The 12961-nt window shown below is 47.2% G+C and overlaps 1 protein-coding gene across 3 annotated transcripts in view; it reads right to left on the bottom strand.

Moving 5' to 3' along the window:
• Positions 1-12961, bottom strand: part of LOC310777068 (kinase suppressor of Ras 1-like) — a 67283-nt gene that overhangs the window by 20828 nt on the left and 33494 nt on the right. For all 3 annotated transcript variants that reach the window (XM_083637322.1, XM_083637324.1, XM_083637323.1), the window contains 6 exons: positions 9146-9293; positions 8405-8822; positions 7278-7441; positions 7093-7162; positions 445-528; positions 19-80 (listed from right to left, as the gene is read on the bottom strand). In XM_083637322.1, the coding sequence (XP_083493448.1) occupies positions 19-80; positions 445-528; positions 7093-7162; positions 7278-7441; positions 8405-8822; positions 9146-9293 (946 nt within the window). The remainder of the gene's footprint in view (positions 1-18; positions 81-444; positions 529-7092; positions 7163-7277; positions 7442-8404; positions 8823-9145; positions 9294-12961) is intronic.

Genomic DNA, 12961 nt, shown 5'->3' with positions numbered 1-12961 from the left:
ATGGTAACTATTGCTTACATGGAAGAAATGATATCCGACATGAGAGAGCTTCTTTGGTACACTTGTTGTGGCACTTTAACCTATAGAGGGAGAGATATAAACATACTGATGAGACATTAAGAAATAACAAATACCAAACAGAACAGTACAGTACACTACTGTGTGTTGCTTACAGATACATTACACTACTGCATGTTGCTTACAGATACACTACACTACTGCATGTTGCTTACAGATACACTACACTACTGTATGTTGCTTACAGATACACTACACTACTGTATGTTGCTTACAGATACACTACACTACTGTATGTTGCTTACAGATACACTACACTACTGTATGTTGCTTACAGATACACTACACTACTGTATGTTGCTTACAGATACACTACACTTACTGTATGTTGCTTACAGATACACTACACTACTGTATGTTGCTTACTTGCAGTGTTTGCACTTGACACCGAACATCATGCTCTTGCGACACACTTGGCAGGTCTGGGAAAGCCAAGACTTGGTGGAGAACCTGCAACAGAGCACAAGAAAGAATCGCATGTCTTTACAATAATCCCACCATCAAAGTCCAGGCGACGGGTAAGTCCAGCTAAACTCAGCTTACCTTCTCATTTGCAGAAGATAGTTTCCTGCCTTTTTAGGCAAGTTTATAGTACACATCAAAGTAACAAATGTCAAAAGAGTGATGTACGTTATATGAAAATAGGGTCTTTTAATGTGAAAAAGCATAGATGAAGGCTTTTCTGAAATGATTTGTGTCCTTATCAGTGAGCGCTGATTGCCTTAAGATAATCAGTAACTGGAGGTCATAGTTTAGCACCTTTTGGTACCGACATCAGCAAGAAGCTAAACTGTAACACGAGAAAGCACAGGATCATAAATCACGGTCATATTTTTCTTAACTCGGACTGGGCCGTATTTAAGGTGGGGAACTTTAAGTGGTTTTCTCAACGCATTTATCTGAAACTCACCACAAAATCGCCACCCAGACAGTTTTCACAGGGCAGCTACCTCCCTTAGCCAAACAGTTTCCACAGAGCAGCTACCTCCCTTAGCCAAACAGTTTCCACAGGGCAGCTACCTCCCTTAGCCAAACAGTTTTCACAGGGCAGCTACCTCCCTCAGCCAAACAGTTTCCACAGAGCAGCTACCTCCCTCAGCCAAACAGTTTCCACAGAGCAGCTACCTCCCTTAGCCAAACAGTTTCCATAGAGCAGCTACCTCCCTTAGCCAAACAGTTTTCACAGGGCAGCTACCTCCCTTAGCCAAACAGTTTTCACAGAGCAGCTACCTCCCTTAGCCAAACCGTTTCCACAGGGCAGCTACCTCCCTTAGCCAAACAGTTTTCACAGGGCAGCTACCTCCCTTAGTCAAACAGTTTTCACAGGGCAGCTACCTCCCTTAGCCAAACAGTTTCCACAGAGCAGCTACCTCCCTTAGCCAAACAGTTTCCACAGAGCAGCTACCTCCCTTAGCCAAACAGTTTCCACAGGGCAGCTACCTCCCTTAGCCAAACAGTTTTCACAGGGCAGCTACCTCCCTCAGCCAAACAGTTTTCACAGGGCAGCTACCTCCCTTAGCCAAACAGTTTTCACAGGGCAGCTACCTCCCTCAGCCAAACAGTTTCCACAGGGCAGCTACCTCCCTTAGCCAAACAGTTTTCACAGGGCAGCTACCTCCCTTAGCCAAACAGTTTTCACAGGGCAGCTACCTCCCTTAGTCAAACAGTTTTCACAGGGCAGCTACCTCCCTTAGCCAAACAGTTTTCACAGAGCAGCTACCTCCCTTAGCCAAACAGTTTCCACAGAGCAGCTACCTCCCTTAGCCAAACAGTTTCCACAGGGCAGCTACCTCCCTTAGCCAAACAGTTTTCACAGGGCAGCTACCTCCCTCAGCCAAACAGTTTCCACAGAGCAGCTACCTCCCTCAGCCAAACAGTTTCCACAGAGCAGCTACCTCCCTTAGCCAAACAGTTTCCATAGAGCAGCTACCTCCCTTAGCCAAACAGTTTTCACAGGGCAGCTACCTCCCTTAGCCAAACAGTTTTCACAGAGCAGCTACCTCCCTTAGCCAAACCGTTTCCACAGGGCAGCTACCTCCCTTAGCCAAACAGTTTTTACAGGGCAGCTACCTCCCTTAGCCAAACAGTTTTCACAGGGCAGCTACCTCCCTTAGCCAAACAGTTTTCACAGAGCAGCTACCTCCCTTAGCCAAACAGTTTTCACAGGGCAGCTAGCTCCCTTAGCCAAACAGTTTTCACAGGGCAGCTACCTCCCTTAGCCAAACAGTTTTCACAGAGCAGCTACCTCCCTTAGCCAAACAGTTTTCACAGGGCAGCTACCTCCCTTAGCCAAACAGTTTTCACAGAGCAGCTACCTCCCTTAGCCAAACAGTTTCCACAGGGCAGCTACCTCCCTTAGCCAAACAGTTTTCACAGGGCAGCTACCTCCCTTAGCCAAACAGTTTCCACAGAGCAGCTACCTCCCTTAGCCAAACTGTTTTCACAGAGCAGCTACCTCCCTTAGCCAAACAGTTTTCACAGGGCAGCTACCTCCCTTAGCCAAACAGTTTCCACAGAGCAGCTACCTCCCTCAGCCAAACAGTTTCCACAGGGCAGCTACCTCCCTTAGTAGGGATGTCAATTTTCGGTTAATTTCACTTTCGATTAACCGACGCTAATAATCGATTAACCTATCGGTTAATTCATAATTTTTTAATATTAAAAAAAAAAAAAAAAAAAAAAAAAAAATTTTTTTTTTGTCTATTTACTCAATGAGCTCATGCCCAAACAAGGCGTGTCTATTTAGATGCTGAAATGTTAATGCTTTTTGTGTTAGAATTTCTAACACAAAAAGCATTAACAAGCATTAACAAAAAGCATCAACATTTCAACACAAATTCTTTTTGTGTTAGAATTTCTAACACAAAAAGCATTAACATTTCAGCATCTAAATAGACACGCCTTGTTTGGGCATGAGCTCATTGAGTAAATAGACCAAAAAAAAAAAAAAAATTTTTTTTTTTTTTTTTTTTTTTTTTTTTTTATATTAACTGATAGACCGACAGCAATAACCGAACAACGACGTTAGCGACGGTTAATCGATTAACGGTTAACCGTTGACATCCCTATCCCTTAGCCAAACAGTTTCCACAGGGCAGCTACCTCCCTTAGCCAAACAGTTTCCACAGAGCAGCTACCTCCCTTAGCCAAACAGTTTCCATAGAGCAGCTACCTCCCTTAACTCATTCAGGGCCAATGACGTCTTTGACGTGTTATCAGGAATAGCCCAGAGGGCCAATGACGTGTTTGACGTGTTTTTGTTTTTATGAGTGCAGCGCATAGTTGAAACACTTACCCAGCCTGTGACATAGTTTCGGGTCCCTAACCTCAAACTCAAGCCGACAGCACGTTATCAAACACATACCGCAGTTGTTGTTTGAAATTAGGAAGAAGGTGGAAAGGAAACGCGCTTCCTTGTTGCAGAGGAGAAACGCCATTGAAATGCCCCCTCGCCGCGCTGCAGAGCTGATCGACTTGCTGCACAGCAGCGGACATCGAAACCGCAGTAGTCAAACCCGTGACCAACATGATCGATCCTGGTCCCTGGACCCCGTTCCTATGTGCCAGCCCGAAAGAGACGAGACGGAGTCACAACTGTGTGGAGGAGGAGAAGCTGTTCTCCTGTGTGGAGGAGAAGCTGTTCTCCTCCTCCACACAGCCTCGCCACATAAATGGCTTTCACACAGAGGGCTGCGTGCCCTCCAGTGTTGCTCCTGGCCAATCCCAGCGCCACAGGGCGTGGTTATTGCTTATCCTAAGTGGGGTTAGAAATCTAAAAGGGGGATCGTGTGTGTGTGTGTGTGTGTGTGTGTGTGTGTGTGTGTGTGTCTGTCTGTCTGTCTGTCTGTCTGTCGGTGTGTCTGTCTGTCTGTCTGTCTGTCTGTGTGTCTGTCTGTACACTCACTCACACTGAGCAAACTGTATTGTTGAATGTAAAAAAAGCACTTCATATATATATATATATATATATATATATTTATTTTTTTTGTCATTTGTGTCATAATGAATAATATTTACATGTCTGATGTCAATACAGTTCAAAATAAAAGAATTGAGAGCGAGTTCTGCCTGATATTGTGTGCTGTGTACATAAATGCCATTTTCTGCAATTTCTTTTCTCACAGAGACTTTTTGGCTGAAAACAGGGTGTATATAAATGGCTATAAGTAGAGTACAGAACATGCTAAAAGCTCACTTTTTTTTTCCTGGTGAACCCAGAGACGTACATCTTCATTTTGAGGTATTGCAAATCACTCTGGTGCTAATAGATAATTTACTGTGGGTCTTGAAAGATGACCAACAATTATGAAAATCTTTGGCCTGTGCTAAATATTGGCAGTCCTAAACTGGCCCTGAATGAGTTAAGCCCATGGCACACCAAACGAACATTCTCAAACAAACACAAACAAACACGAACAAACACGAACAAAGACAAATGTTCGTTTGGTGTGCCATAGCTGTCTGTCCTTGTCTGTTGGTGTTTGCTGGTGTTTGTTGGAGAATGTTTGATTGGTGTGCCATGGCCTTTAGCCAAACAGTTTCCACAGGGCAGCTACCTCCCTTAGCCAAACAGTTTCCACAGGGCAGCTACCTCCCTTAGCCAAATGTTGAGGCAAGATGAAAAATGAATAAACACACTGTGTCCAGTAGGATAAACACAGGGCCGGACTGAGCGCTCTGCATAATTCAAATTCCTGGATTCTCGCAAGGCGCCATTCTCACCAGACCGATGCAGGAATTCTGCTGGGGTTTGTGCCAGAGGCCTCCGTTTCAAGCTAGGATCGGCTTCTCTCCGCTTCCAACCCTTTGTCCCAGTTAAAGCCATACTGGGAGTGAACGAGGATAACCACAATACACGTGGTGGAATGTGAATAGGCTGAAAAACATTTTAAACTCCAGATGAGTACTCACACAGAGCAGGCCTGTACTCTAGATGAGTACTCACACACAGAGCAGGCGTGTACTCTAGATGAGTACTCACACAGAGCAGGCCTGTACTCTAGATGAGTACTCACACAGAGCAGGCCTGTACTCTAGATGAGTACTCACCCAGAGCAGGCGTGTAGTGATGAGTACTCACACAGAGCAGGCGTGTAGTGATGAGTACTCACACAGAGCAGGCGTGTACTGATGAGTACTCACCCAGAGCAGGCGTGTACTGATGAGTACTCACACAGAGCAGGCATGTACTGATGAGTACTCACACAGAGCAGGCATGTACTGATGAGTACTCACACAGAGCAGGCCTGTACTCTAGATGAGTACTCACCCAGAGCAGGCGTGTAGTGATGAGTACTCACACAGAGCAGGCGTGTAGTGATGAGTACTCACACAGAGCAGGCGTGTACTGATGAGTACTCACCCAGAGCAGGCGTGTACTGATGAGTACTCACACAGAGCAGGCATGTACTGATGAGTACTCACACAGAGCAGGCATGTACTGATGAGTACTCACACAGAGCAGGCGTGTACTCTAGATGAGTACTCACACAGAGCAGGCGTGTACTGATGAGTACTCACACAGAGCAGGCGTGTAGTGATGAGTACTCACACAGAGCAGGCATGTACTGATGAGTACTCACACAGAGCAGGCATGTACTGATGAGTACTCACACAGAGCAGGCCTGTACTCTAGATGAGTACTCACACAGAGCAGGCGTGTACTGATGAGTACTCACACAGAGCAGGCGTGTACTGATGAGTACTCACACAGAGCAGGCATGTACTGATGAGTACTCGCACAGAGCAGGCATGTACTGATGAGTACTCACACAGAGCAGGCGTGTACTCTAGATGAGTACTCACACAGAGCAGGCATGTACTGATGAGTACTCACACAGAGCAGTACTGTAGATGGACAGAATGGTAATTCCAATTCAAATCAGGGCGGTAAGAGCAGTTGGGCTAGCTTCCGCATAAACTGACAAACGCTGAGATGAGAGCTAATAGCTAATGTTAAGTAGAAGAGCTAGTGGGAGAGAAGTGTACAGTCTTTGAGCAATGCTACGTTACCCTTGTCGCTAAGGTTTTGCTTTCAGTTGAGTTTTCACCGTTTGCTGACAGACTCGTCTCCACAGTTCTCAAGCAACGTTACGGCCTTAATGCCCAGACTTGTGTTGTCACCATAGCAATTAACCCTTACAATTCCATCGTCACCATTTTATGTTGTAGCCAAATGACCATGGAAAACAGTGGAAAGGACCATTCTGCGCGTTCTGTGGCGCAGTCATTTGACTACAAAACACATGGATTTTACAGCACGAGATGTTTGGAGATGGACATTTTCAGATTTTGCTGGAGCTGTAAAATGACTTCAATAGTTTGTTAGGAGGATGAGATGGGACTCAAGGGGCTCAGTAAATAATGACTGCATTTTCATTTTGGGGCGATCCATTCCTTTAAGAATGGCTCATATCACTGGAATGGCCCAAAGTTCCAGGAAATCTTCTTTCTCTTGCATGTGCTCTGTCACCATGTGCTCAGACTGTGAGCAACACAATCCCCAGGTCACCAGAAGACCATTCGTTTCCTACAGAGCTGAGTGACCACTGACCGGGGACACTCAGAACGGGATGGTGTGTGTGGACGCCGGTCAACAAGCTTGTCGGCCAAGAAAAATTGACCACAGCTGAACTTTTCCCGGTAACTGGCTGGCAACAGCCAATCAGAGCTCTGCAATTCATTGTTTTCCTTCTGATGTGACCTTGCTTCATGAACAATAGAGAGGCAAAGGGGAACGTCACTTCCTGCTTCAGCACTGTACCAGAGATGTTCTTCGGCAATTTATTTTCCCATAGACATTTCGTAAAATGCTTATAAAATAGTTGTACTTGGTCAAACCAAACGCTTCAGCTATATAAATATAAATAATGCAAAACATTTAGGCGAAATTTTGGCGAGGCCATTTTCAAAGGGGTCCAAATCTGAAATGTGGGTGACGCGAGGCTAGTGAGGATACCACTGTACGAGAGGATAGATTGTCCACTCGTGATAACGGCGATAGCAGCAACCCACCTGTGTGTTACAGCCAGGCCGATGTCTCGCCTCATCGTCTGAGGGGAGCTCCTGTGGATGGCCAGATGATCTGATGGAGAAGGTGAGAGAAGATGTGAGATGGCCAGAGAGACAGCAGCACTAAACAAAGGCAAGAAACAGGACCAGAAAGCAGGGTGAGTATCTGTTATCTGGTGGCGACTCACTCTCCAGCAGGGTGGGTGTGGCAGGCAGCATGTAGGGGGTGGTGCCTGGGACCGGGCCCGGCGTCCGGGCAGACAGCAGCGGTGAGCGCATGGCCGGGTCCTCGTAGCCGTTCCCATAGCCATTGATCTGAAGATTAGCCAGCAGCTTGTTCTTCTTACCAGCCCTGCAGAGAAATACATATAGAATTGAAGGTCTGAAGGTAGAACTAGTGTCCAGTGTTACACCTCCATGATAATTTGTAGTATTTACCATGTGAAAGCTGAGGTGAACGCTATTTTATAGTTTTACCATCTGAACGCTGGTGGAAATTGTTATCTACCATATTTATGTCCAAATGACATGAATGCAGAATTAGGGCATGTGTCCAGAATAGTGTTTGTTTTCTGAGCACCAGAGCCAGACGCACGAAAGGTGGCCGCTCCTGAAAAGCACTGCAGCTCTCCAGCCGATTTTTCCATCAGAGCGGAGCGCTTTCAAAAGTTGAGAAATGTTCAACTTTTCAGAAAACCGTGAATGGCTTTTACAGTGAATCTCTTTTCCAGCCAACCAATCACGATGACAGAGACGCTGGCCGTTTCCCATAGCAACAACAAACATGGAGAAAGTGAGAGTGCCGGTGGAGAAATAGGACGTTACGATCAGTTTAATTGATGTTATTGTACCAGCGATTTAAAGGCAGTATGGATTATACCAGACATGTATTGAAAATATCTGGTAAGCTTATTCCACGAAGAAGGAAGTAGAGCGCGTACATCAGCTCAGTGGGTCAGGTGCAGGACAAATAACCGATGAACTTGAAAAATAAAGTAATGTCCGCACACTGACTATACCCCCCAGTGAAGATCGTAAGATCATCAACGTCAACAAACTGACCGGGAGTATAGTCAGTGTGCGGACATGACTGTATTTGTCGAGATGGTTCCACAACGCTGCTCTGCTAGAAGAGCTAACCAGCTGGTCCTACGGAGCTAGTAACGGGTTAGGTGACTGGTCAGGTGACGTTGCTGTGATCTGCTTTTTATTTCTCCTCACAAGAAAGCGCTCCAGGCGACTCTTTCTCCATCAACAGAAACACAGAAACACAACGTGATCCGGTCACACACATGCGTTTCCTCCTCACACACACTTGTTGGTTGCAGCAGCGGGCTCCTCGATGCGGTTGGCCAGCTGAGACTCCTGGCTCTTGCTCCGCGTCAGCGTGATGTTGGGGAAGAGCTGCAGCAGCTTGCGGGAGGGCGGCGGCGGCGTGTGGGCGAGCTTGGCGGCGCGTCTCTTGGAGGGCGGGGTGAAGGTGGGCGTCAGGGAGAAGGCGTCGGCCATTTCCTCGGCGGAGATGTACGACGGCCTGTGCTCGTCCAGACAGGGCACCACCGATATGGAGATGGAGCGGCCGTGGGCGGTGCAGGTGGTGGTGGGGGGCCGGGGGGCGGGGGAGGGGCTGCCGTGGGAGGCCGCCGGGCACGGGGGTGGCTTGATGGGGGGTAAGACGTCGCTGTGCTGGGGCTCAGTGCTCCAGGACCCTGTGTCCTCCCTGGGGGCGCCACCTAGAGTGAAAAGACAACATTAACAAATAAAGTAGGGATGCTTGTGATACTTATGATACGATGTGATACTTATTTAGTGACACAAAATGTCTGACTGTGCAGAATTCCGTTTATTTCTGAGCCACAAATCTTTCTAGCGATGGCACTGACTTGCTAGAATGTAAACAACTATTTCATGTTGTATTAAATGTCATGACGTCTTGTGAAATTGTGATGGTCTCATGTGTGCTTACTACAGCAGAATAAAATGCAGCTAATATAAAATATAGAGCTGATTTTTCTTCCTCTTCTGAATAATCCTTCCTTATGAGCAGGGCAGTCACCTGTCTCAGTAGCGCTCTTCAGACAGGAGAGGGCGGCGGTGAGGCGAGAGCGCTCCTCTGAGTTGGATCCCAGGCGTCTCATGGTGTCCTGCAGCTCAGAGCTGGGCATCTGCAGCAACACGTCCACAGACAGCTTCCCTGTTACAGCCTGCAGCACAGAGGAGCAGGGATTATCTAACATCAGTGATGTCATAGACATTGTGACATCATCAGCGATGTCAGAAAACGCACACTGTGGAGTCTCAGTGAGGTGCTGGTGACAGGGACAAATCCAATGAAAAGCAATAAACCACACACTTTTTTTGCATCTAAATGCAAAGTTTACAATTTAATGGACAACGTTTCGGCCTGGTGGCCTTTGTCAAGTCATGTACAAAGTGAAAGACACAACCTAAACAGAAAAGATACACCTGTGAACACCTGTAGCCTCGTACAAAATGTATTTAAACAAAGTGCAGCCCAGTGGAGGAGGAGAGGAGTGCAGCCCACTGGAGGAGGAGAGGAGGAGAGGAGTGCAGGCCACTGGAGGAGGAGAGGAGGAGAGGAGTGCAGGCCACTGGAGGAGGAGAGGAGGAGAGGAGTGCAGGCCACTGGAGGAGGAGAGGAGGAGAGGAGTGCAGGCCACTGGAGGAGGAGAGGAGGAGAGGAGTGCAGGCCACTGTAGGAGGAGAGGAGTGCAGGCCACTGGAGGAGGAGAGGAGTGCAGGCCACTGTAGGAGGAGAGGAGTGCAGGCCACTGGAGGAGGAGAGGAACGTATTCTGTGAAAAGCTTGATCAAATTTGTTTCCATTGTTTGTAACTGCTCCAATGTTTTGGGTTATGTGTGCTTGGACCCCAGGAAGAGTAGTCTTTCACTTCGGTGTAGACTAATGGGGATCCTTATAATAAACAATAAACAATCAAATAAACAGCTGACAGCCTGAACATGCTGACTCACACTTTATTTCATTAGGGCTAATGCATGCTGTAACAGAAGGCACAGACCTACTGACTGACTGACTGACTGACTGACTGACTCTTCTCAGTGGTGTGATCCTGTTCTGTGGATTTATGCTGCCTTGTCAAAAGATGCTCCTGCTACCTTCTCTGTAAAGGGGAGACTCGTGGGTCCACAGAACCCGTTCTCATTCAGATATGTTCAGGTGAGCTCGAGGGACCCCTTTGAAAATGGCCATGCCAGTTTTTGCCTTGCCAAAATCTAGCCTAAATTTGGAGCGTTTAGCCCCCTTCCAATCCCGACAAGCTCGTATGGCCTCTAGCATCTGTCACTAGAGCTTTCTGCAGCACTACCTGCTGGGAGCAACACTACCTGCTGGGAGCAACACTACCCGCTGGGAGCAGCACTACCCGCTGGGAGCAGCACTACTCGCTGGGAGCAACACTACCCGCTGGGAGCAACACTACCCGCTGGGAGCAACACTACCCGCTGGGAGCAACACTACCCGCTGGGAGCAACACTACCCGCTGGGAGCAGCACTACCCGCTGGGAGCAACACTACCCGCTGGGAGCAGCACTACTCGCTGGGAGCAACACTACCCGCTGGGAGCAACACTACTCGCTGGGAGCAACACTACCCGCTGGGAGCAGCACTACCCGCTGGGAGCAACACTACCCGCTGGGAGCAACACTACCCGCTGGGAGCAGCACTACCCGCTGGGAGCAGCACTACTCGCTGGGAGCAACACTACCCGCTGGGAGCAACACTACCCGCTGGGAGCAACACTACCCGCTGGGAGCAACACTACCCGCTGGGAGCAACACTACCCGCTGGGAGCAGCACTACCCGCTGGGAGCAACACTACCCGCTGGGAGCAGCACTACTCGCTGGGAGCAACACTACCCGCTGGGAGCAACACTACTCGCTGGGAGCAACACTACCCGCTGGGAGCAGCACTACCCGCTGGGAGCAACACTACCCGCTGGGAGCAACACTACCCGCTGGGAGCAGCACTACCCGCTGGGAGCAGCACTACTCGCTGGGAGCAGTCGCTGGGAGCAGCACTACCCTCTGGGAGCAGCACTACTCGCTGGGAGCAGCTAGTAAAAAGACACTCCCGTTACTATCTTTTAAGATTAGTGTTGCTATAGGACGAATCAGCGTGACGTCACTTGCCACCCAGAAATGCAGAACCCCGCGGCAGTTATTTGTATGAGTTGTGCCAAACAAACGTTAATATCTCAAAAACTATACATCACATCGCTTATATTTTGACATTCTGAGTGAGAGCAGAAGTAGCTCAAGAGTTTGATGTATTATGCATGTTGTGTTAAAGTTGTGTGAACTGTCGCAGTTTTTAAAATGTAAACAGAGTCAAGCCGGCTAGAGTCAGACACTCGAGCCTCCCAAAGCTCACGCTCCATAGGGTTCCATTGCCGTTGCCACCCAGTGACACGGTTTGTTTACCAAAATGCTGCTCGGCTGATCCCTCGTATTCTCACCTACACTGTTAACACTGCTGTATTTAAGCAACATCACTGGAGAGGGAGTGCTGTTGTTGGCTAATATCGTCACGGCTGTGATTTGCTCATCGAAGATAATCGGCAATAGTCGGCAATACTCAGTCTCCCGATAATATCCGGGAGACTATGAGTAATATGTTCCTTTTGTATAAAGATAAATGCTCTGTTGATTTATGGTATAAACCAAAGCTAAGAACCTACCGTCTCATAAAAGACAGTTACTGTGTAGAGCCTTATGTAAAGTTTGATTTGTGCACAGTTACGATCTGGAACTCTGCCCTTGGCACTGGAGACTGGTAGGTTTAACGCTACCCCTGAAGAAGACAGACTCTCAGACTCTCAGTTTGCTTTGTGAATTGTGTGGAATTGAGAACAAGATTCATTTTCTATTCCATTGTACAGCTTATGATGTTACAAGAGAGATCCTTTTCAGTCAAATGTCCTCCATTTATGTCGATTTTTTTTTAGATGGATGATGATGATGATGATAAACTTGAGTTGTGTTTCAGGAAAGGGAGCTTCTTTGTAGGACATTGTATTTTCCAGGCCTGGGAGCAAACGCAGAATGTTCTGTTCAGAAGGTAATGATCTGTTTTGTTGTTTGAGGAGTATATTGTACTGTAATTTAGTTGTATTTTTAGAGTGCTGCTAGCTTACCGGTATGTTCTACTGTATATCTTGTGTGTCTTGTAAACCCCTGTGGGCTGGGCACTGTTAAGCGCATGACACAATGAATACAAAAAAAATAAAAATAAAATATATATATATATATATATAATCATGTCATTCTACATTTACATTTTAAGCATCTAGTCGTATTCAGAGCCAGGGTCGTCATGCAAGCTAAAGTTCTGAGGGGCTGACCTACTGACCTAAGGTCTGAATAGATCTGCAATGTAATGAAATGTCCGCATCAAGCAGACTAGGGTTTGACTGATATGGGGTTTTGAAGGTAGATCCATGAGGCTTGTGAAGTGAAAATAGGTTACGTCAGCTCAGTGTTAAAGGAGAACTTACCCCCAAAACACTTTTTTCAGCTTTTAACCACAGCTTTTAACCACAGAACAACAGAACCACCAGCTTTTAATCACTTTGGGGGTGATGTGTGAAGAATGGTGGTCAAAATTTCCACATTTGTGACCAAACTGTTGCCATTTTACCATTTGTATCATTTTTCAGCAGCATACCTGGCATAAGCGCCCTCTATGGGTGGAACACTGCTTTTTATTTGGTACATCCTGACGTCACGGTGGGTTTAGCACGTGCATCTGGTGCATCTCCAAAGTCTATACAACTAGGCAAGATGGAAAAACCTCACTTAGTATCAGGCTCCAGAGGGCTTTAACTGAAGTTAA

Source organism: Poromitra crassiceps, assembly GCF_964638095.1.
Source record: "Poromitra crassiceps genome assembly, chromosome: 5".
Classification (NCBI taxonomy): domain Eukaryota; kingdom Metazoa; phylum Chordata; class Actinopteri; order Beryciformes; family Melamphaidae; genus Poromitra; species Poromitra crassiceps.
The sequence above is the reverse complement of the archived record's forward strand: the minus strand, read 5'-3'. Positions and strand labels throughout refer to the sequence as shown.